The sequence below is a fragment of the Lepidochelys olivacea genome, assembly GCF_965140295.1.
Source record: "Lepidochelys olivacea isolate rLepOli2 genome assembly, chromosome: 7".
Lineage (NCBI taxonomy): Eukaryota > Metazoa > Chordata > Testudines > Cheloniidae > Lepidochelys > Lepidochelys olivacea.
The window spans coordinates 59681358-59705348 of record NC_140417.1 but is presented as its reverse complement, the minus strand read 5'-3'; the positions used below and the strand labels follow the sequence as shown (position 1 = coordinate 59705348).

Genomic DNA, 23991 nt, shown 5'->3' with positions numbered 1-23991 from the left:
CAGCTGTACATGCCGGGGTACCCGCTGGGGCTGGAGGAAGGAGCAGACGCCCAGAGCGAAAACGTGCCCATGAGGGACATCATCCTCCTAAGTTTCAGAGTAGCAGCCGTGTTAGTCTGTATTCGCAAAAAGAAAAGGAGTACTTGTGGCACCTTAGAGAGTAACCAATTTATTTGAGCATAAGCTTTCGTGAGCTACAGCTCACTTCATTGGATGCATACTGTGGAAACTGCAGAAGACATTATATACACAGAGACCATGAAACAATACCTCCTCCCACCCCACTCTCCTGCTGGTAATAGCTTATCTACAGTGATCACTCTCCTTACAATGTGTATGATAATCAAGTTGGGCCACTTCCAGCACAAATGCAGTCAGCCAGGAGAAGACGCATGCGCAGCCCTACCCCTCTCTCCAGGAGAGCCCAAGGAAGGCAGCGCATGCGCTCTTGCCTCCTGCTCAGGCGAGTGGGAGGGGGGAGCACGAGGTAGTGGCGGACCGGCGCGCTCTCTATGCGCCGGGTGCGTGCATGGGAACGGTTGTTTCTACGCATGCGCTACCTGCGCAGCGTGCCGTCCGGGTCGCGGCGAGTTCCTTGCGCTGAGTTGAGTCTCGGCGCTCGGGGCCGGCGGAGCTGGGGGCGGGGCGGACACCCCGGGCTCGGCTGCCTTCGCCTTCCGGGGTCGCCCTGTCGCTGCGGCGCGGCTCCCCAGCGTGGGCTGGCTTGGCGCCCTGCCTGCGAGAGCCCGGCCCTCCCGGGCCCATCGCTCCGCCCGCCCGCCCGGGCCCTGCTCGCGCCGAGGATGCCCACGGAGACAGGCCGCCCGCCGGGCGGGTCCCACGAGCGGGGCCCTGGGGCCGCTGCGAGTGATCCGCGTCCGAGCAGCGCGGGGGAAGCGGGGACTGCCCAGGGGACGGGCCCGTGCCCGTGCGACGGCGACCTGGGGGGCAGCCCTGGAGCTCCGGCCTCCGAGAATGGCCCCTGCGGCTCCTCCGGGGTTCCCGCGCGGGAGCCCCCCCGCACGGGACAGCCGCTGTTACACATTGACAGGCAGCAGATCCCGTCCGTGGCGCCCAGTGCCCAGGTTGCGGAGCTGAAAGGTCTGGGGGTCGACGTGTACGACCAGGATGTGCTGGAGCAAGGAGTCCTCCAGCAGGTAGACAGTGCGATCAGTGACGCGAACAGGGCCACGAAATTAGCCAGTGCAGAGGCAGAATACCAATCGGTGCTGGACGATTTAAGGTAAGTTTGTGTGCAGTCTCTTACTACTTTTAAACTCATGTGGTACCTAGTAATAAAAGTTAGTTGAATCATAGAAGTAAGAGATGGAAATGATTATGTATCACTCACTTCACCATCACATCTCAAAACAGTTGATTAGTTGAATCCTTATTACCATTATACAGGTGGAGAACGTGAAGCACATACAGGTATGTGTTAAATGACTTACCTGAGGTTATCTAGCTAATCAGTGGCAGAGTAAGGGAATAGAACCAAGGTTTACCTGATTGTCCACTAGCCCATACGGCCTCCCACCAAGTCATCTTATCCCTCTTCTGACCAGCCAGTGCAGAATTGTCCCACGCAATATATTGCAAGGTGTATATTGCAAGTGGAGTTATGCTTGGAGAAGTGACCCGGTAAAAATAGCACCATGTAATGTGCTTCCTATGATCCCATAACTGGTGGATCACAGAACAAAGTATCTTGTCCCAAGCTCTTGTAACGATATTCAGGAAATCCGCCCTATAAAAACCGAAAGCTAAAGTGGCATGTAGACAGTAAGGTCTAGAGGAATGGGACTAAGGTTTTGTATACAGTAGCACTTTTGTCTGTAAATCTTTTGTCGGTCAGGAGTGTGGGGGGGAAAAATACTAACCCTGACCAATATAAGTTTCACCGACAAAAGCACCATAGTGGACAGCACTGTGTCAGCAGGAGATGCTCCCCCGGCGACATAGTTACTGCCAGTCTTTGGGGATGGTTTAATTATACTGGCAGGAGAGATCTTTCCCGTCAGCATAGAGAGGCTACACAGGAGACCTTACAGTGGCGCAGCTACAGCAGTACAGCTGTGCCACTGTAAGGTCTGTAGTGTAGACATAGCCTATGAGACATGAACTCCTGAACTTTAATCCTAGCTCTGCTTCACAGTGTCCAACGCAACCACTGTGTTGCTACGTGATCTTGGGCATCTCATTCAACCTCTTCATTCTTTAGTTTCTCTGTTTTTGCATTATTGTTATTTTACAGTGCCCGAGAATTGTTTTTTTACAGTGCATCACAATATGTATAAGACAGCTCTCAAAGAACTTAGAAGACTTTATGCACCTGACTAATCCTTTTGACATCAGTGAATCTACTCACACATGAAGTTAAGAGGATAAATAAGAGTTGTCTGAAATTAGGCCTTAATCTTTCAGTGATGGAGCAAAAGGTGGTAGTGGGTACATGGGGGGGTTGACACAGGAAGAGTGGGGCAAAATCAATACGATAATGCATTTACTCTTTCAAGGCTGGTGCACAGCATGGGGAATAAACTTTTCATATAATCATAGAAATGTAGGGCTGCAAGGAATTTGTGAGGTCATCTAGTCCAGCCCTCTGTGCCGCAGGACCTAGTATACCAACACCATCCATGACAGGTGTTTGCTTAAACTGTTCTTAAAAACTCCAGTGATGAGGATTCCACAACCTCCCTTGGAAGTCTATTCTAGTGCTTAACTTTCTTCATAGTTGGAAAATTTTTCCCAATATCTAACCATAATCTCCCTTGCTGCAGATTAAGCCCGTTACTTCATGTTCTACTTTCAGTGGACCTGGAGAACCATTGATCATTGTCTTTATAACAGTCCTTAACATATTTGAAGACTATCGGGTCGTGTCTCCCTCCCCCCACCCCCGTCTTCTTTTCTCAAGACTAAACATCCCACTTTTTTACTCATTCCTCATAGGTCACGTTTTTTCAAACCTTTTATCATTTTTATTGCTCTCCTCAAGACTCTCTCCAATTTGTCCACGTTCCTTAAAGTGTGGTGGTGCCCAAAACTGGACACAGTACTCCAGCTGAAGCCTCACTAATGCTGAGTAGAGCAGGACAGTAACCGTCTCCCATAACACCCCAGAATATTAGCCTTTTTTCAGTTGTATCACATTGATGACTCATTCAATTTGTGAGCCACTATTTTTTCTTAGTTGCGTGTGTGTCACAGAAGAAATGGTCTTTAACAGTGATTTAAATGAGGGAAGGTGAGTAGTCTTTTCAGACTAGTTAACAAAGAGTGTTTTATGTGTATGAAGCTGTTTGCAAGACAGTGTGGAGATGGTTGTGGACAAAGTAAGCAAATGGGACATGAAGTCTGGTATCATTGGCAGACTGGATGGGACAGGGACAATGAGAAAAGAGATGCATGTAAGCAAGGGGATAGAGTTGGTCAGAGTCCTGGAGAGTCAAAAAATAAGTGTTAAACTTGGTGTGGTGGTGGAGGGGAGTGAGTGAAAGATTCAGATAGTGAGATAACAGGATTAGAATGACAGAACCCAAGGATAATCTTAGTAGCTGCATTTTTGCATGGACTAGACGGGGGTGATGCAGATGTCAGGGAGGTCCGATAGGATGAGGCTCTTGTGACCAAAATGAGAGGTGATAAGGGCCTAAAGGAGAGTTCTAGTTGTGTAGACAGAGAAAAAGGGGGGATTTAAGTGATGTTACAAAGGAAGCAGCAGCAGCAACATTTGGAGATGGCCTAGTAGATGTATGGGGCTATGGATAGGAAAGAGTCAAAGATGATGTGGGTTACAGACCTCAGTTATAGAGTGGATGATGGTGTGTTCAACAGTAACAGAAGAGGGAGTGGATAGAGTTTTGGAAAAAAGACAAAGTTCAGTTGTGACCATGTTACTTTTTTAAGTCAAAAGTGATAGAAAAGATGCCCAGGAGGAGATGTCAAAGAGAAAGGATGAAGTGAGTGACCGGATGGCTTCAGACAAGTCAGGAGTAAGAGGCAGATGTTTGTGTTGTCAGCATTGATGTCAGAGCTACAGTAGTTGAAGCTATGTGATCAGATGAGATCACACAAAGAAAAAGGTGTAGAAGGAGAAGAGGAAGTGGCCACGGTTATATAGTTCTGTAGGACTCTAGAAATGGGAGAGGGAAGCAGGAAGATGTGTAAGAAGACCCTGAAGGAATGGCCAAAAAGGAGGAGAAGAACTAGGGGAAAGGACAGTCACAAAATCAATAGAAGGACAACATGAGAAGGGAAGGGGTGACCTAAAGTGTTTAGAAACAGCAGAGAGGTCAGGGATGGTGAGGAAGGAGTAAAAGCCCTGAGACCTGGTGAGGAATAGATCATAACTCAGTGGAGCAGCGGAGGGTGGAATCTAGATTAGGGTAGGTTTCAGCAGCCGTGTTAGTCTGTATTCGCAAAAAGAAAAGGAGTACTCGTGGCACCTTAGAGACTAACCAATTTATTTGAGCATAAGCTTTCGTGAGCTACAGCTTACTTCATCGGATGCATAAAGTGGAAAATGCAGTGAGGATTTTTTATACACACAGACCATGAAAAAATGGGTGTTGATCACTTCAAAAGGTTTTCTCTCCCCGCACCCCACTCTCCTGCTGGTAATAGCTTATCTAAAGTGATCACTCTCCTTACAATGTGTATAATAATCAAGGTGGGCCATTTCCAGCACAAATCCCAGGGTTTAGCAAGAACGTCTGAGGAACAGTGGGGGGAGGGGAGGGGAGTAGGGAAAAACAAGGGGAAATAGGTTACCTTGCATAATGACTTAGCCACTCCCAGTCTCTATTCAAGCCTAAGTTAATTGAATCCAATTTGCAAATGAATTCCAATTCAGCAGCCTCTCACTGGAGTCTGGTTTTGAAGTTTTTCTGTTGTAATATCGCAACTTTCATGTCTGTAATCGCGTGACCAGAGAGATTGAAGTGTTCTCCGACTGGGTTTATGAATGTTATAATTCTTGACATCTGATTTGTGTCCATTTATTCTTTTACGTAGAGACTGTCCAGTTTGACCAACGTACATGGCAGAGGGGCATTGCTGGCACATGATGGCATATATCACATTGGTAGATGTGCAGGTGAACGAGCCTCTGATAGTGTGGCTGATGTTATTAGGCCCTGTGATGGTGTCCCCTGAATAGCTATGTGGGCACAGTTGGCAACGGGCTTTGTTGCAAGGATAGGTTCCTGGGTTAGTGGTTCTGTTGTGTGGTATGTAGTTGCTGGTGAGTATCTGCTTCAGGTTGGGGGGCTGTCTGTAGGCAAGGACTGGCCTGTCTCCCAAGATTTGTGAGAGTGTTGGGTCATCCTTCAGGATAGGTTGTAGATCCTTGATAATGCGTTGGAGAGTTTTAGTTGTGGGCTGAAGGTGACGGCTAGTGGCGTTTGTTATTTTCTTTGTTAGGCCTGTCCTGTAGTAGGTGACTTCTGGGTACTCTTCTGGCTCTGTCAATCTGTTTCTTCACTTCAGCAGGTGGGTATTGTAGTTGTAAGAATGCTTGATAGAGATCCTGGAATATTTCCAGCACTCCTCTGAACAACATACTAATCCACAGAGACCTCCCTACCAACACTACCAAAAGAGGGATTCTAGGTGGACGACTCCTGATGGCCGAGACAGCAGACTGGACTTCTACATAGAGTGCTTCCGCCGACGTGCACGGGCTGAAATTGTGGAAAAGCAGCATCACTTGCTCCACAACCTCAGCCGTGCAGAACATAATGCCATCCACAGCCTCAGAAAAAAACTCTGACATCATAATCAAAAAGGCTGACAAAGGAGGTGCTGTTGTCATCATGAATAGGTCGGAATATGAACAAGAGGCTGCTCGGCAGCTCTCCAACACCACTTTCTACAAGCCATTACCCTCTGATCCCACTGAGGGTTACCAAAAGAAACTACAGAATTTGCTCAAGAAACTCCTTGAAAAAGCACAAGATCAATCCGCACAGACACACCCCTGGCACCCCGACCTGGGATATTCTATCTACTACCCAAGATCCATAAACCTGGAAATCCTGGGCGCCCTATCATCTCAGGCATTGGCACCCTGACAGCAGGATTGTCTGGCTATGTAGACTCCCTCCTCAGGCCCTACACTACCAGCACTCCTAGTTAGCTTCGAGACACCACTGACTTCCTGAGGAAACTACAATCCATCGGTGATCTTCCTGAAAATACCATCCTGGCCACTATGGATGTAGAAGCCCTCTACACCAACATTCCACACAAAGATGGACTACAAGCCGTCAGGAACACTATCCCCGATAATGTCACGGCAAAACCTGGTGGCTGAACTTTGTGACTTTGACCTCACCCATAACTATTTCACATTTGGGGACAATGTATACCTTCAAATCGGCGGGACTGCTATGGGTACCCGCATGGCCCCACAGTATGCCAACGTTTTTATGGCTGACTTAGAACAACGCTTCCTCAGCTCTCGTCCCCTAAAGCCCCTACTCTACTTGCGCTATATTGATGACATCTTCATCATCTGGACCCATGGAAAAGAAGCCCTTGAGGAATTCCACCATGATTTCAACAATTTCCATCCCACCATCAACCTCAGCCTGGACCAGTCCACACAAGAGATCCACTTCCTGGACACGACCATCGCTTATTAGCACTGTAACATAAACATCACCCTATACCGGAAACCTACTGACCGCTATTCCTACCTACATGTCTCCAGCTTTCACCCAGGCCACACCACACGATCCATTGTCTACAGCCAAGCTCTGCGATACAACCGCATTTGCTCCAACCCCTCAGACAGAGACAAACACCTACAAGATCTCTATCAAGCATTCTTACAACAATGCCCACCTGCTGAAGTGAAGAAACAGATTGACAGAGCCAGAAGAGTACCCAGAAGTCACCTACTACAGGACAGGCCTAACAAAGAAAATAACAAACGCCACTAGCCGTCACCTTCAGCCCACAACTAAAACTCTCCAATGCATTATCAAGGATCTACAACCTATCCTGAAGGATGACCCAACACTCTCACAAATCTTGGGAGACAGGCCAGTCCTTGCCTACAGACAGCCCCCCAACCTGAAGCAGATACTCACTAGCAACTACATACCACACAACAGAACCACTAACCCAGGAACCTATCCTTGCAACAAAGCCCGTTGCCAACTGTGCCCACATATCTATTCAGGGGACACCATCACAGGGCCTAATAACATCAGCCACACTACCAATGTGATATATGCCATCATGTGCCAGCAATGCCCCTCTGCCATGTACATTGGTCAAACTGGACAGTCTCTACGTAAAAGAATAAATGGACACAAATCAGATGTCAAGAATTATAACATTCATAAACCAGTCGGAGAACACTTCAATCTCTCTGGTCACGCGATTACAGACATGAAAGTTGCGATATTACAACAGAAAAACTTCAAAACCAGACTCCAGCGAGAGGCTGCTGAATTGGAATTCATTTGCAAATTGGATTCAGTTAACTTAGGCTTGAATAGAGACTGGGAGTGGCTAAGTCATTATGCAAGGTAACCTATTTCCCCTTGTTTTTTCCTACCCCTCTCCCTTTCCCCCACTGTTCCTCAGACGTTCTTGTTAAACCCTGGGATTTGTGCTGGAAATGGCCCACCTTGATTATCATACACATTGTAAGGAGAGTGATCACTTTAGATAAGCTGTTACCAGCAGGAGAGTGGGGTGGGGGGAGAGAGAACCTTTTGAAGTGATCAACATTTTTTCATGGTCTGTGTGTATAAAAAATCCGCACTGCATTTTCCACTTTATGCATCCGATGAAATGAGCTGTAGCTCACGAAAGATTATGCTCAAATAAATTGGTTAGTCTCTAAGGTGCCACAGGTACTCCTTTAGATTAGGGTGATATGTTCTAAGGTCAAAAGGGATCATTGTGATCATCTAGTCTGACCTCTGAATAACGTAACACATATAACTATAATGTATAACTTCCCCAAAATAATAAGTAAGAGGGGGGTGGGGATGGCTTTGGAGGAGATGAATTCAAAGTAATGATTTTTAACTGCTTTCTTAATGATTTTGGAGCTGAAGGGGAAGGGAGATGTGGTTGAAGATGTGTTGGTTTTGAGAATAGGAAAGACTATTGCTGTGTTTAGCCATTATCCTCATTTTACAGATGAACATCTCACAGTCACAGGGGTTGTGACTATTTTACATTTACGTAGTGCTTTTGAGATGCAAAGCTGGGCATCAGGATGGTATATTTTTTCTACCATTAGAACTTGCAAATGTGCCAGAGGCCAATACAGGACCCCCACATAAAGGTGGACATAAGAGAGGCATATTTAGTGGGAGGAGACATCCATGAAGATGTTTTCACTAGTACGTTCCACCCCAAACCTAATTAATAACAGAAAATGTTAAAAAGGTGGAAAAAGCATGGCTTTGCACAATGCATTTGCTGCACATACTGTGGATGGCAACGGCGAATTATGATTCTCCTTTAAAAGCACATTGTAGCACTTATTTCATTCAACAGAGACCACTTTGCAAGAGTAAATGTGAATTTATCCAGTGTGTATGTCCTCAAATAATGACAGGTTTCAGAGTAGCAGCCGTGTTAGTCTGTATTCGCAAAAAGAAAAGTAGTACTTGTGGCACCTTAGAGACTAACCAGTTTATTTGAGCATAAGCTTTTGTGAGCTACAGCTCACTTCATCGGATGCATTAATGCTGTAGCTCACGAAAGCTTATGCTCAAATAAATTGGTTAGTCTCTAAGGTGCCACAAGTACTCCTTTTCTTTTTATGTCCTCAAAGAAGCTCTTCTGGCCCCTTGCTATTTAGCTAATAGGGCCTCGAACAGTGTGAGACTTGTTCTTCATCTCTGTTTGCACATTTGTTCATGTAATTTCTGGTTACATTCCAAAGAGACCTCTGTTTGTTGCATCAGCGTCTGATGGTTTGATTTCTGTTTGGCCTAATATTAGCATCTAAAAATATCACTCGGTCTTGCATTGTTATATAAATGAGCTAGCTGGCAGACTAGTCATTCAGCAAGTTATAGAAAAGTGTGAAAATAGGGATAGGTAGAGAGAGAAGCTTGCTTCTTTAATGTATATTTAAAAATCCACTCTCTCCATCATTATTTGTTTGGGCTGGTATGCTTTCCTTTGCATTTCTGATTATTAGTTTGAATGATAATGTATTATCACATGCTGCAGTTGGTCCAATGTGACATCACATGTATTGATGTTGTACACAATGGAGAAAAGAAGAACTCAGTATCTTATATTCAAAAAACGTTAGTTTTACCTCTTATCTGTAGCTAATCAGTACAGTAGGCTCTTTGTGCCGTCATTTCTATTGATGAGACAGTCCAGCCTGGCCCCTCCCGTTTCCCCCCTCCCCGCCAATTTTAAGAGATCATGCAACAGTCATTATTAAATGGTGACACTTTTTGGTTACTATCCACCTAGGCTTTACGTGAGGCAGTGGCAGGTTATATATAAGAATTTGAATAAATATAGTGGCCTAGGCATGAAAGGTTCAGTACTACTGTACCTTCTTAAAATTATTTTACAGCACAATACAAAAATAATTTTATCTGTTAAATTAAAGAGACACTAAGGTTAAAATAAGATTTAAAATAAATGCCATACCAATGTATTTTCTAACTATAGATTATTAAAACAGATTTAAAAAAGAAATCCAACTCTTTCACCGCTTATACTTATTTCTTGCACTTCTCTTACCTTGGATAATAAAAGTAGATTGCCCAGTTTCACTTCCTGGTAGAGCCCTGCACGGAACTATTCTTTAATCCCACTCCTGTTATGTCAGCAAGTCCTGCAGGACCCGTGGGATCCCAATCCCACTGCAGGGCTCTACTTCCTGGTAGTTGTTCATTAGCAGAGTTGTAATTATTGAGTTCCAAATACTGCAGTGCGTTGTTTGTATTTGAACAGAACTGTTGAACATTTTTAAAAAATCATAAAAACATTTTTACAAATGCTTGATTCATTTTAAAAACTAGCCTTTGTAAAATTCAAAGGCCAAGAAAATCAGCATACTTATTTAGAAATCCAACTTTAGCCTTTTGTTTGTTAAAATCTTGGCTATAATTTTTAGATTTAAACTCTCTGAGTTGAAAATGTCATGTACTTACTCTTCTCATTATTACAACTGAGTACTAAATGAACATCTTTGTATTTTTCAGGTCCTGTATGACATCTTTGAAACAGATCAATACAATTATAGAGCAACTTACTCCTCAAGCTGTCAGTAGCAAAGATATAAACAGAAAACTAGACTCTGTAAAACGACAAAAGTATAACAAGGTGACTGAAAAAAATTAACTTGTGCTTTGGATTGCTTAAGGCGCTGATTCTGTGTCAGGTTTCACACTTGAGGATCCTGATAAAGGGTCAGAGTCTAAACTTGCAGTTCCTTCACCATTTCAACAGTTTTTTGGGGGTTTTTTTTGTTTTTTTTGCCAAAGGTTATAAGAACTTAATCCAAAGCCTCTGAAGTCAGTGGGAGTTGTTCCATTGACTTGGGCTTTGGATCAGTCTCTAAAATAATAGTTCTAGAGCTCGTTTGGATAAATGATTGTAATTAAATTCCTGCAGGACCTTATGGTGGTGTTTCAGAGTGTTAGCAATGTTATGTGATTTTTTTTCTCCGCACTTGTGTCCATGTTATCTGAAAATGAATTAATGAACAACCAGTTGCAGGATAATAGCTAACTTGAATGAGGTGTTCTTTATTAGCCATTTCTAAAACTGCTGAAGTCTTATACCAAAGGTTCTCAAACTTTATTGCACCATGACCCCCTTCTGACAACAAAATTACTACTGGACCTCAGGAGGGAGGACTGAAGCCTGAGCCCGCCCAAGCCCCACCACCCTGAGGCGGGGGAGGCAAACCAAAGCCCCACCTCCCCAGGCCAGGGAGCCAAAGCCGAAGCCCAAGGGCTTCAGCCCCAGGCAGGGGGCCTGTGAGCTGAGCCCTGCCGCCTAGGGCTGAAGCCTTTGGGCTTGGGCTTGGGCTCCGGCTCCAGGCCCCAGCAAGTCTTAAGGCAGCCCTGGTGACCCCATTAAAATGCGGTCACGATCCACTTCGGGGTCACGACCCACAGTTTGAGAACCGCTGTCTTAGACTAAATCACTGTATAGAAAAACCTGAGCAACTTTGTTTTTATGAGTAGTCTTATTGATCTTAAGACATTAGTCAAATGAGTGAAGTTACGTGTGTGATGTTTACAGATTCAGGCCCTAAATTACAAGTTGCACCCTATTTGTGTTGTAATTTGTGCAATTTCAGTTTTTTTAATAATACTTCGCCTTTTTGAGTAGTTAAAAAAAATCCTTAGTAGGTGAAAGCCAAATTTTTTTTGATAGTGAGACACATGTTCGTTGCCTTATAAACAGCTAAGAAGTGAAATTATCTCCTGGATAGCTTAGTGCTGACATGTGGCAAGTGCTTTATAAGATGGGTATTATGACAGCAGGGATGTCAGTGCTTGTGTAAGTATCTTTTATAACTGCACACAGGTGCGCTGGAGGATTTTCAGCAAATGACACTCGAGGAAACAGCTCATTGAGGGTAGTTTTACTAAATTTAAAAAAATTAAAACTTGATCCTCAAATCATGCGCCTCTAAGGGGAGCGGAAAAGATTTAGAAAGAATGAAGTTCATAAGTAATAAAAACTTGTACTGCTTCGTGTGTTTAATAATTTGATCAGTTTATTTATAAATCAGGAAATTCATAGATTCCAAATCCAGAAGGGACCATTTTGATTATCTAGTCTGATGACCTGTATAACACAGTCCATAACCTTCTTGGTCACCTTAGGAATCGTAACTTTGCCACATTATAACACTTACGAGGATAATAAAAGTGGATAAAAGATTATGAAAAAAGTGTAAATGGTGGTGAGCTACGATTGTTACAGGACCCGTAATTTTGAATTCCCTCACTCTTGTATGATTACAAGCACTGTGGTGTTAGTTTTTTGCAAATAAATTAGTTGTCTTCTCTTGAGCTCACTTGGTGTAATAATACCTGTTTATGCATGAAGAAGAACATTAACTGACTGGTTTTGAGTTCTTTCAGTCTCTTTGTGGCAACACATCTCAAAACAAATGTGTTGAAGAGAAGGTTTGTACTTAATTTTATGATTGTAATTAGCATATATGAAAGTGAAGGATTGGCACTGACTGAGCTCAAATATATGCTTAGTGCAAATTTCATAAGCTATATATGGGGCTTTTCTTCACTGGATCCTAGGCCCAAGTTTAAAAAATGCATACCCAAGTGTATGTGAAAGTATCTGATGCACATAAGATTTGTTTGTGTGCACAACCTTAACTTGTGCATGCCCATCTGGTGTTTGCATGTATATGCTGTGCATGTACACCTGAATTAGTGCACTTTTAGAAATTTGTGCCCCAGTCATGATGAACTATGCCAAACTGGGGGTGTGGATGTGTATGTGTTATGTAGAGAAGTATCCACCAGGTGCTGGGATGACGCCTTCCGCATGCATTTTTATCACATAGAACCATATCAAAATTTGAACTTGTTTCAGATGCAAAATGCTAACCTGCTACTTAACATATTAATAACAGCTTGAACCTTGTTGTTTGTAAGAAAAGCAAGTCAGCTACGAAGAGTTTTAAATTTTGTACACTATTGTCATTCAAGGAGCAACAGTTAAAAAAGATCAAAGCAAAACAAAAGCGTCTCCAAGCAGTTCTTGGTGGAGCAGAGACTTTCATTGGAACAAATGATGTTGAATTTCAGGATGATGAAGGTGAGGGAAAATGCCATTGCAAATCTTTTTCTGAGTTTGTCATTTCTGTGTAATGCCTTTTGTTGTTTGAAACTCATTGCCAAGATCTTTGCCAGTGAACATGAGTAAATAAATTTCAGTGGTTTGTTTTCAAAGAGTGATTTTAGGAACATTTAATTCTCTGCACCTGCAGAATTGCAGATCTCAGCGTATCCATATGGGGATTTTTAAAGACTGAAAGTAGATCTGTGCTTAGTTCAGTAGGGAAAGCTAATGCACATTAGAGTATTGGGCTTAATAAATTGGAAATCTTAACATTTTTCACAGCTAATGTGATAAAGCTAACGTAATGATTGAATTACATTTCATAATCAGCCATCAATCAGTACTCACAAAACTAGTTTTTCATATCTTGGTAGGAAACACTTTTTAGAAATTAAAAAATGTTTACGTTATATGAGCTGTACAGTGTGAAAACAGCAGTTTCTTACGGAATACCCTGATAATTGTCTCAATGTTTCCAAGATCAAATCTAACTGAGCATGTGTTGTTGTTTTTTCTTACTTCCCTCTGCAAACCCAGCATGAGTTCTTAGTCAAGCTGGTATCTTTCTGTTTTGTATGTCATCACTAATAATCAAAATTCTGAAGGCCAAAATAGGCACCCATTGATATCTGTGCAACCCCATTAGAGTTCAGTGAGTTTGTACAGGGGTAGAGCATTGAAATTTATAATACCTTTCTGACACATGACTTGAATAGGTTCCTGCTCTCACACTCACATCTGTGTTGGATCTGCAGGTCATGAAGGAGTAAAAAGCAGTAAAGGCTTATTTTTGACAGTAAAAGTGGTAGATTTGAATTGGAATAGATCTATGGAATAAAAATGTGCCACTTCTGAGGGTCACTTTTGTGAATAGAAATACACCATAAGATCCTTCCTTTTATGCTCTGTGCATTAAAACTCAGGCATTTGGTACGAGGAAATGTAGCTTAGTCATGACGAGGTCTTTACGTCTAGTGTATGTTCTTATTTCTGAAAGCTTACAGTTATGTAATCTGGTAAAGTAATGAGTTTACGGAAGTAGCTACATATGTGATTACTGAATCCTTGTCTTCTGTAAATAAATATTTCGAAGGAAATAGTGTTCTGATGCTATGGTCATTAGCTTATAAATACCTAGATATAACATGCAAACATATAAAAAAGTTAACATAAAGCTGTAGCAGGGTATAGTTGATCTTGAAGAGCAATCGTATCTGTTCAAAGAACATTAAACTCAAGTTACTTGCACACCTGCTCATCACACTCAGGATGTGTAGCGGAAGAACCATAGTAATTTAAATAAATGCATTTTTTTAAATTACGCATTAATTTTAAATTAGGTTCCCCTTGAGTGGGATAAGTAAGTGTGCAATTGAATCATTTTGGAATATGGTACAACCGTAAAAAAAATTGACTACACAAATTAACTAAGTTCTATATTTGGCATTTACTAACACGGGTCCTGATACAGAAATGTAGTTAGGTACATTTGTAATCTCACTGAATTAAGTGGGACTACTCATGCTTAAAGTTAAGCACAAGCTTAACTACTGTGCTGGTTCAATGCCAAAGGCCCCAGTCCTACAATCTGGTCCAGATGTACCCTTAAGTACCTTACAGGATTGGAACTGTAATTTCTGTCCTTCTGGTGGGAAGGCTGAGGAAGAGGAACAGTTGTATTGTGGAGATATTAATTGTAGTCTCATCAAGAAACATTAATAAAAAGGAATCTGAAGGAAATGAGCTTGTGGATGCAGTGTGAGTATCTGGCAAGGACATGAATTGGGCACTGAATCGAAGAAATGGAGTTAAGAGATACCAGCATCTTGTTAACCACTCAGTTTTTAAAACATGAGTTAAAAGTGGTTTCAGATACTGCACCAGTCACTTAGTGTACCTGCCAACTTTTTGTTATGCATCATGTTGTGAATGTATATACATATAGACCAGTGTGTCTGGTGTATGAACATTTCAATAATTTTTGTGCACAGTTTTGTTTTGTGTTCTGTGTAGTTACTATTTTTTTTAAGTCATAATCAGAAGGTAGATGGCAGTGATCTATAGTACCTGTTTGGTAGGGTATTTGATAAGGTAAGAAACTTTGAGTGTATAATCAGCCTTGTGTCCCTTCTCTGATGTATGGTGTGAAGAAATGTCAAGAGTGCAAGTTTAAGAGTATAGCCATTAAATTATTAATTGTAGTGCTGGAAGATCAAGTTAAAGTGGTCTGTGGGAATTTCAGTTTTTTGACTTGTGGAAAGTCAGTATGTCAGAGAGGACGTTAGTGGTACTGAGTGTTGTAATGGCAGTGGGTTAATGCTTGGAGATCGATGATGTGGATATTGACTTAAGTTCTGATTATCTTTGCAGATATGCTTCATGTCAGAAATGGCTGCATTTCAGTGGTGGGTGAAGTGATTGCATTGTGTGTGTAGTCTGGAGATAACATTTTACATGTACAGTATATAGCATTTTTTATCTGACCCTTTTGGCCTTCTATTTCATTCTCTTCCTTTTTGGAATGCTTTTTTCTCTTTTTCCCTCCAGTTTAGTTTGTATGGCTGGTTTCTCTAACCATTGAATTAGTTGGATGTAATTTTGGTTTATTCTGTACAGTGTATGAGGAAGGGTGCTAGTTTCAGGATTGATGCTTTATATATTATTAAAACAAATAAATTTAAAGGTTAAAACAAACCTGCTTATCTGTTTGAACTGTGGAATATTACTTAGAGCACATAAATGAGTCTGCAGATAAGATATGAATGTTCTGAGTCTCTTTGCAGAGCCTGGTCCATCGTCTCTTGGCAGTATGCTCATGCCAGTCCAGGAAACAGAATGGGAGGAACTCATTCGTACTGGTCAGATGACCCCTTTTGGAACAAAGGTCCCTCAGAAGATAGAAAAGAAGCCGCGCAGGTTAATGCTAAATGAAGCATCTGATTTTGAGAAGTATTTGGCAGATCAAGCTAAGCTGTCATCCGAAAGGAAAAGGTCAGCCCTTAAGAAGGGACCAAAGAATAAAGCACAGGCCAAGAACATTCAGTGTGAAACTCCCACATTAGTCATAAAGGGAAAGGGGGGCAAAACCAGAACCCTGTCAAAAACAGACAAGCGCCTGAAAAAGCACATGAAGAAACTTCAGAACCATGCTCTTCAGATCCAATTTAAGATAGGAATGCCAAAGGAAAAGAGGCGTCCTGAGGTCAAGGAGAAGCTGAGAGGTGAACCAGGAGATGAAAGTGAAGAGTCAGAATGTGTGCCTGATGAGGAGCTTTTTAATCCAGAGGAGGAGGAGGAACAGGAGGAGGCGGCGGCATTTTTTCATGCTGAGGATCATTCTGATTACGAACTGAAGACTTTGCCAGGAGGAAGAAAACATTCAGGGAAGAGAAACCTTAAGGAAGAAGCTGAGGAGGATGAAGACTTCTTCCCAAGCTCTGAGGAAGAGGAAGAGAACACAGTAGGAAATCGTAGAGTAAAGAGATGCAGAGATGATGGAGATGAAGATTACTATAAACAAAGGCTAAGGTTAGTCCAAGAAGGCTTTATATTAGTAACTTTTATAGATGATATCACATACACAGACAGTGGCTGAAATATACCTCCAAGAATTCAGCTGAAGGGATGGGGTTGTAAAATTAAACGTAGACTGAGCCAAAAAAAATATCCACATGCAGACTTCTAAAAGGCTGTTACGATATTGGGACTATTCTATAATAAGTACCTCAGTGTCTGCTATTAAAGAGCCTGCTTTGTGAAATAAACAATTTCTACTTCACTGTTTTTCAGTGTGGCCAAAAATCAATACATGAAAAATAAGGCAGTTTGGGGGATTGTGTGGTATTACTACATAATAATTCTGTTGACTTCTGTAGCACTTTTTAAAGGATTTTGTATGCTTTACAGAGATGTGCAAGTATCATTCCTCCTATTGTACAGATAGGAATACTCAAGTACGTAACTTGCCCAATGTCTTGCGCACACAATCACTGATAGACCTGAGAATAAAAGCTAGGAGTTCTGAGTCTTAGTCTTCTGCTATAACCCATTGATTGTGCTGCCCAAGAGGAAATAACTATCGAATTAGTGGTAGTTTTGTACAGTAGTATTTTTATATAGCCTGTTGAGTGTTTGGAGGCCTTTCAACAGGAAGTTTTGATGTCTGTAGCTGAGTGCCCATTCACACTAAATGAAAATTAGTTTTAGACCCTGTTTTTCTTTGTGCAGCCTCTGAGTGTGAATATGCAGTGCCCATATTGAACAATTCCAGTTACAGGTGAATAACCTTAATTTTTTGTGTATGGGTATTCCTTATGTCAAATCCATGTGCTTTTTTACCTCACACTGTTTAAATAAATATGCAAATATATTACAATATATGATCAGTATTGGTCATTGAAATTTTGATTTTTATGCTTAAAGATGCTGTTATCGTGGTCATAAGGGTGCCTGTGTTTTAAAATGGTACCCGCTTACTCAACATACCTGCTCCTTGTGTATATTCAGGATCTTTCTTACCTGCTTGCTTCAGTGACTAAAATATATTTTAGCCCTGTTAAATCAGCACACGTTTGAGGTAGGAAACTGGATTCTCTTCTGGCTCATGTATGAACACCAGAATTGTTATGGAAATGCTGGTTATGATACTGTAGTAAGGTTGAGTTGAATTTTGCACATTAAGCAGGATTCAACCGTATTGTTACGTCAGAAGAACAGAGTATCCTTTCCAGACTTACAGCACTTGCTCTTTGAGTACAGAATTAATTTTCTGAGAATTTACAAGTAAATTGTTCAGTTAGAGTTAAAATTAATTAAATTGATCCTTTAAAAAATGTAGCACCCTATGTCAGATCACCATTTTTGGACCTGAGTAATCTTAATCATAGAATTGTAGGACTGGAAGAGACCTTGAGAGGTCTTCTAGTTCAGTCCCCCGCACTCAAGGCAGGAGTAAGTATTATCTAGACCAGTGCTACTCAAAGCGGTGTGTCCGCGAGTCATCGACTGCCAGTCTGCGCGCACATTGGGGAAAAAAAATTGCCGGTCCCCCACATCAGATAGCTTGAGAAGCACTGATCTAGACCAACCCTGATAGGTGATTGTCTAACTGCTCTTAAAAACCCCCAGTGATGGGATTCCACAAATTCCCCAGGCAATTTATTCCCATGCTTAACTACCCTGATAGGAAGTTTTTCCTAATGTCCAACCTAAACCTCCCTTGCAGCAATTTAAGCCCATTGCGTCTCTTCCTAGCCTCAGAGGTTAACGAGAACAATTTTTCTCCCTCCCCCTTGTAACAACCTTTTATGTACTTGAAAACTATTATCATATGCCCCCTCAGTTTTCTCTTCTCTAAACAAAACATACCCAATTCTTTCAAACTTTCTTCATTGATCATGTTTTCTAGCCCTTTAGTCATTTTTGTTGCTCTCCTCTGAACTTTCTCCAATTTGTCCATGTCTTTCCTGAAATGTGGCGACCAGAACTAGACACAATACTCCTATTGAGGCTGTATCAACCCGTATCTCGTGTCTTGCTTACAATACTCCTGCTAATACATCCCGGAATGATGTTTGCTTTTATTGCGGTAGTGTTATACTGTTGACTCAATTTAGCTTGTGATCCACTATGACCCCCAGATCCTTTCCTCTGTAGTCCTTCCTAGTCATTTCTCATTTTATATGTATGTGACTGACTGACTTCCTTCCTAAGTGGAGTACTTTGCATTTGTCCTTACTGAATTTCATCCTATTTACTTCAGACCATTTCTCCAGTTTGTCCAGATCATTCTGAATTTTAATTCTACCCTCCAGCTTGCAACCCCTCTCAGTTTGGCATTGTCCACAAACTTTATAAGTGTACTCTCTATGCCATTATCTAAATCATTGGTGAAAATATTGAACAGAACTGTACCAAGACCGATCCCTGCAGGACCCCACTCGTTATGCCCTTCCAGCTTGACTGTGAACCACTGTTAACTACTTTCATAGAACGGTTTTCCAACCAGTTATGCACCCACCTTATAGTAGCTGCATCTAGGTTGTATTTCCCTAGTTTGTTTATAAGATTGTGCAAGACAGTATCAAAAGCCTTACTAAAGTCAAGATATACCACATCTACTGCTTTCCCCATCCACAAGGCTGTTGAAGAAAGACTGTCGAAGAAAGCTATTAGATTGGTTTGACACAATTTGTTCTTGACAAATTCACGTTGACTTACTTATCACCTTATTATCTTCTAGGTGTTTGCAAATTGATTGCTTATTTATTTGCTCCATTATCTTTCAGAGTACTGAAGTTAAACTGACTGGTCTGTAATTCCCTGGGTTGTGCTTATTCTCATTTTTATAGACTGGTGCACTGTATTTTCCCTTTTCCAGTCCTCTGGAATCTCTCCCGTTTTCCACAGCTTTTCGAAGATAATCGCTAATGGCTCAGATATCTCCTCAGTCATCTCCTTGAGTATTTAATCAGACCCTGGTGATTTGAAGGCATCTAATTTGTCTACAAAAAGAAAAGGAGTACTTGTGGCACCTTAGAGACTAACCAATTTATTTGAGCATAAGCTTTCGTGATGAAGTGGGCTGTAGCTCACGAAAGCTTATGCTCAAATAAATTGGTTAGTCTCTAAGGTGCCACAAGTACTCCTTTTCTTATTGCGGATACAGACTAACACGGCTGCTACTCTGAAACCTAACTTGTCTATGTAATTTTTAATTTGTTCTTTAGTCTCATATTCCAGCTCATTTTCACTGGTGTTCACTATGTTAAACATCCAATTGCTACAAAAAATTTTGGTGAAAACTGAAACAAAAGTCATTTAGCACTACTGCCATTTCCACATTTTCTGTTCTTGTTTTCCCCCCATCATCAAGTAACAGGCCTACCCTGTCTTTAGTCTTCCTCTTGCTTCTAATGTGTTCATAGAATGTTTTCTTTTTATCCTTTCTGTCTCTAGCTAGTTTAATATCGTTGTTTGCCTTGGCCTTTCCAATTTTATCCCTACATGCTTCTGTTTGTTTATATTTATCCTTTTGTAATTCGACCTACTTTCCACTTTTTGTAGGACTCTCTTTTGAGTTTCAGATCATTGAAGATCTCCTAGTTAAGCCAGGGTGGTCTCTTGCTGTACCTCCTGTCTTTCCTACATAGCTGGATAGTTTGCTCTTGTGCCCTTAAAAATGGCTGTTGAAAAATTGCCAGCTCTCATTAACTGTTTTTCTCCTTAGCCTTGATTCCCATGGGATCTTACCTACGAACTCCTTGAATTTGCAAAAAATGCCTTCTTGAAATCCATTATCTTTACTGTGCTTTGTTCCCTTTTGCCATTCCTTAGAATCATAAACTTTCATTTCATTATCACTTTCACCCAAGCTGCCTTCCACTTTCAAATTCTCAACCAGTTCCTCCGTATTTGTCAAAATCAAATCCAGAACAGCCTCTCCTGTAATAGATTTCTCCACCGTCTGAAATAAAAAATGTCTTCAATACATTCCACGAACTTGTTGGATAATCTGTGCCCTGCTGTGTTATATTCCCAACGGATGTCTGGGTAGTTGACGCCCCCATCACCACCAAGTCCTGTGCTTTGGCTGATTTTGTTAGTTGTTTTAAAAAAAAGCCTCACCCACCTCTTCTTCCTGGTTAGGTGGTCTCTAGTAAGTAATGGAATAAGACAAATGTTTCAACCTTCCCATAGACTTGACTCATTGAAATCTTGTGTATTGGCTACTTTGAAGCCTTTTTTTTTAATAAAGATTAATTGTAATTTTTGCTATTATTTTTCTTAATTGAAAGTTTCTTCTGCTACAGAGAATTCCACTATGAATTGCCCTCTTTGAGAATGATGGCCATCTCCCATTGTTCTCAAAGGAAGTGAGGCTAAAAATGCCCTTAGTAAAGATGTCCTCTTTAAATTGACCACTATGAAGGAGATAGGACTGATCTGTAATTTATGAATATAGTATGTGACCTGATTATTTAGATAGATCAAAGCACACCACATAACCTTTTGTATCACGTCGCAGGGTTCACCCTGTGCTCTAGCCTGCTGACAACTACGCCACAGCTTGCTGTGCACTAACTCTGTATTGACATACCCTTGCTCTCTCTAGAGATGTGGGGGAGAGGCAGTTGTCAGGGACTTTATGTGAGGAACCGGATGACACAAAATCAGGCCTTGCAGCAAGGTTCTGAAGTAGTTGGGCCTTCCAAGGAGATGGTAAGCATCAGGTGAGATAGACACCTATTTAGACTGTTTTATTGTTTTACTCTTCTGCTTTTCTATGTTCTTACTGTTAAGATTAAACAGTACTTCAAGAAAGCTGCTTGGTCACTCTGTTGAACGCTGGTCACAGCTCCTGAAGGGAAAACTTGCAGGTGTCGAGTCCAGTTGGACTTGCTGAGAAATTGTAGTTAGTACACAGAAAGCTTTAGCCCAGGACTCTAGGAGCGAGAGAATCATGAGATTCCAATCCAGGGAGGTAAAGGTTGAGGGCCTGTCATCAGAGATGGTGCACTCAGAGTTCAGAGAAGGTGTGAGTAGGTGCAGCTAGCCCTGTAACCTTGACAGCCACTGCCTCTATTCAATCCTAATAGAAGTGAAGCCTAGCTGTCCTTACAGAAGATGTTGGTCCCAGATAACATAGGTGAAAATGGTTATTAACTCAAGTTCCAGTTGCAGAATCCTTACTGGTGGGGATGCCTTGGCTAGAAAGAATTCGGTTTTACTTTCAGATTGCAGATTGAGAGAGCAGAGCTGGAGTTGATAAGACAATAGGCATGGAATCACATGATGTCACTTTTCAAAGTAAAATCACGTTAGTTATGTAATTCTTCTTTATGGGGACGTCAATGAGGGATTAATCTGGCCCTATGGACATTGCGCAAAGACAGGCCTTTTTTGTAGGCTGTGCTAAAGTATTAATAAATGTATTAATTGGTAAAATATTTACTACTTTCTTGAATGAAGCTGTACTCTTCCATTAAATTAGGTCAATATTAAATCATTTTTAATTCAGTGTTTTCATCAAGAGTAATTTATTTTGATTGAAAGTTTTAATATGATTCACAGTTTAAATTCATTCAAACAGATTTTTTAATAATGTTAAGATTGTGACAATTTATCCTTAGCAAAGTCATATCATAGACTACATTTCTTTCAGTTGCTAAAGTTACAATAAAAGCTTAAATGAATTTTAGAAATATCAATAACTGTAATTGCCACCAAAACACTCCATCTCTTAAAAATTTCATAGCTACAGTTATTGTGGCTGTTAAACTGCAGCTGTCCACATTGACGTTTTTACGTTGATACCCCCAGGTAATCTTCATTATGGGAAATGCTACTAGAAAATAAAATGCAATGAATTAAGGAGCATATTAAGAATGCCTTGTAAATGAGAGCAAATAACATTTCTGTCTAGTTCCATGTCAGTTTTTAGTTTTGGATACAAATGACTGGATGAAATTTCAGTACATTTTATCCCTGAGAAAGGAGGGGGAAATCCTTTAGGATTACTTAACAGAGCGGTAGTTTAGGGCTAGATGCTGAGTAAAGTGCTTTACTTTTTAAGGCAGAAAACAAGTCTTAAACATAAAACTTTTTGAGGAGTGGGAGTTGAAGGGTTTGTCCTGCATCAGGGTGAAAGAATTGTGGTGTTGAAGTCTGATAATTAGCCAGGTGTTGTACTACTATGACCTTCTAGACCAAGAGACCATTTCAAAGGGGAAGTTTGTGTTCTTGCAATAAACAGGCCAAGTATGTGATAGTTCTGGGCTCTTTCTTTTCTTCAAAAGGTTACTTTGAGGAAGCAGGAGGCCTAATTCTATGAAGCAAGATGTAATCAGTAGCAAGGAAGAGAGGAAATGTAGTTACAGAATTGAGCATGCATCCCTCTGTGACTTTAAGTGTATTATCTTGTGTAAAAAAAAAATGGCTTAGTTCGTATGATCATGTTCACTTCTAGTGGCTATAATTGGAGACTAGAACAGCTTGCAACCTACATCCACTCCAATTTATTTTACAATAGCACCCAGAGCCCCCAGTCAGGGTTTGGGGCCTGTTGTGCAGACACATAGGGAAGCATTATCCCAGCCTGAGGCGGTTAAAATCTAATTTTTAAGACAAGGCACAAGAAGTAAGAGTAACAAACAATAAGAGAGGATAAGGATAAGAGGCTGCTAATATATATAACCTCCCAGTTCTGAATCATCTCTAACAGGTAGGTTTGGGGTTTTTTTTAAAATAAAAATATAAATGTGTCGTCATTGCCCACTGACCCTCATTCTAATAATTATTGGCTAAAGAGTTTGTCAGTTTCTATTGTAGAGTCTCATGGTTCTGGTGCTGAAGATCCTGGGTTCGATCCCTGCTAACAGACAGGGTGTCTTTATGTTGTCGCAGTTCATTACACTTAAACTACAGCTCTCATAAGGCAGAGATGCCTAAAGTTAGGCCTATGGAGTCCTAAAATACTGCCTCCTTTTCCTTGTAACTGTAGAGTGAAGACAAAGCTGATTAACTTGAAGATTTAATTGCTTGTGATTAGAAATTGCATGTTTTGCTGATTTCCTTTATTTAAGTTCAGATGATACAAATACAAATAAATATTAGTACTGTGCATTTTTATTTGTAAAGTTTATATACATTTGTATACAAAACTTGTTGGATCTGTCAGACTCTTAGCAAGTAAACATCTTTGGGTTTTCTTGTATCGTATTGTATTGTATCCAGCCCGAACCCAAACATCTACTCAGCAATGTTTAGCCCTGCAAGCCCAAGCCCTGTGAACCCGAGTCAGCTGACCTGGGCCAGTGGTGGCCATGTCTTTGGGGCTTTTATCCCCATGTAGATGTACCCATGGGCAGCTATTCAGGGTTGGAAAGGCTTTTTCCCTTTTCTACACCTCCCGACCAAAGTGTGACTGACAGAGTCCCCTGAGTTCATAGAAGTGCAAATGGCTATTGGCCCCAAAGAATTCAGTCAAAAATGTCAAGACATGAAAACTGAATTGCTTTTTTCCCTGGCCAGGCCAGCATTTACATACCATCTCTCTCCTACCTAGGGAGATTCAGCAATTCAAACGCTTCATAATTTCAGAGGTGTAAATTAAAAAAAGAAAATGCTGAAACAGTACCTTTCCTTGAAGACCTTCTCTTA

The 23991-nt window shown here is 41.3% G+C and overlaps 1 protein-coding gene and 1 long non-coding RNA gene across 4 annotated transcripts in view; one reads left to right on the top strand and one right to left on the bottom strand.

The window, feature by feature from the left end:
- The window catches only part of LOC311523858, a 91564-nt gene extending 81805 nt beyond the window's left edge, over positions 1–9759 (bottom strand). Inside the window, exon 1 of the long non-coding RNA XR_014712439.1 lies at positions 9745–9759. This is a non-coding gene — a long non-coding RNA (uncharacterized lncRNA). The remainder of the gene's footprint in view (positions 1–9744) is intronic.
- ERCC6 (ERCC excision repair 6, chromatin remodeling factor) overlaps positions 590–23991 on the top strand; it is an 80807-nt gene continuing 57405 nt past the window's right edge. Inside the window, exons 1-4 of one of the 3 annotated variants that reach the window (XM_084634343.1) lie at positions 590–1243; positions 10209–10329; positions 12699–12807; positions 15615–16359. In XM_084634343.1, coding sequence (XP_084490469.1) covers positions 804–1243; positions 10209–10329; positions 12699–12807; positions 15615–16359 — 1415 coding nt within the window. In that variant the 5' untranslated portion in view covers positions 590–803. The remainder of the gene's footprint in view (positions 1244–10208; positions 10330–12698; positions 12808–15614; positions 16360–23991) is intronic. The other 2 variants (XM_084634342.1, XM_084634344.1) reach the window with 2 other exon arrangements.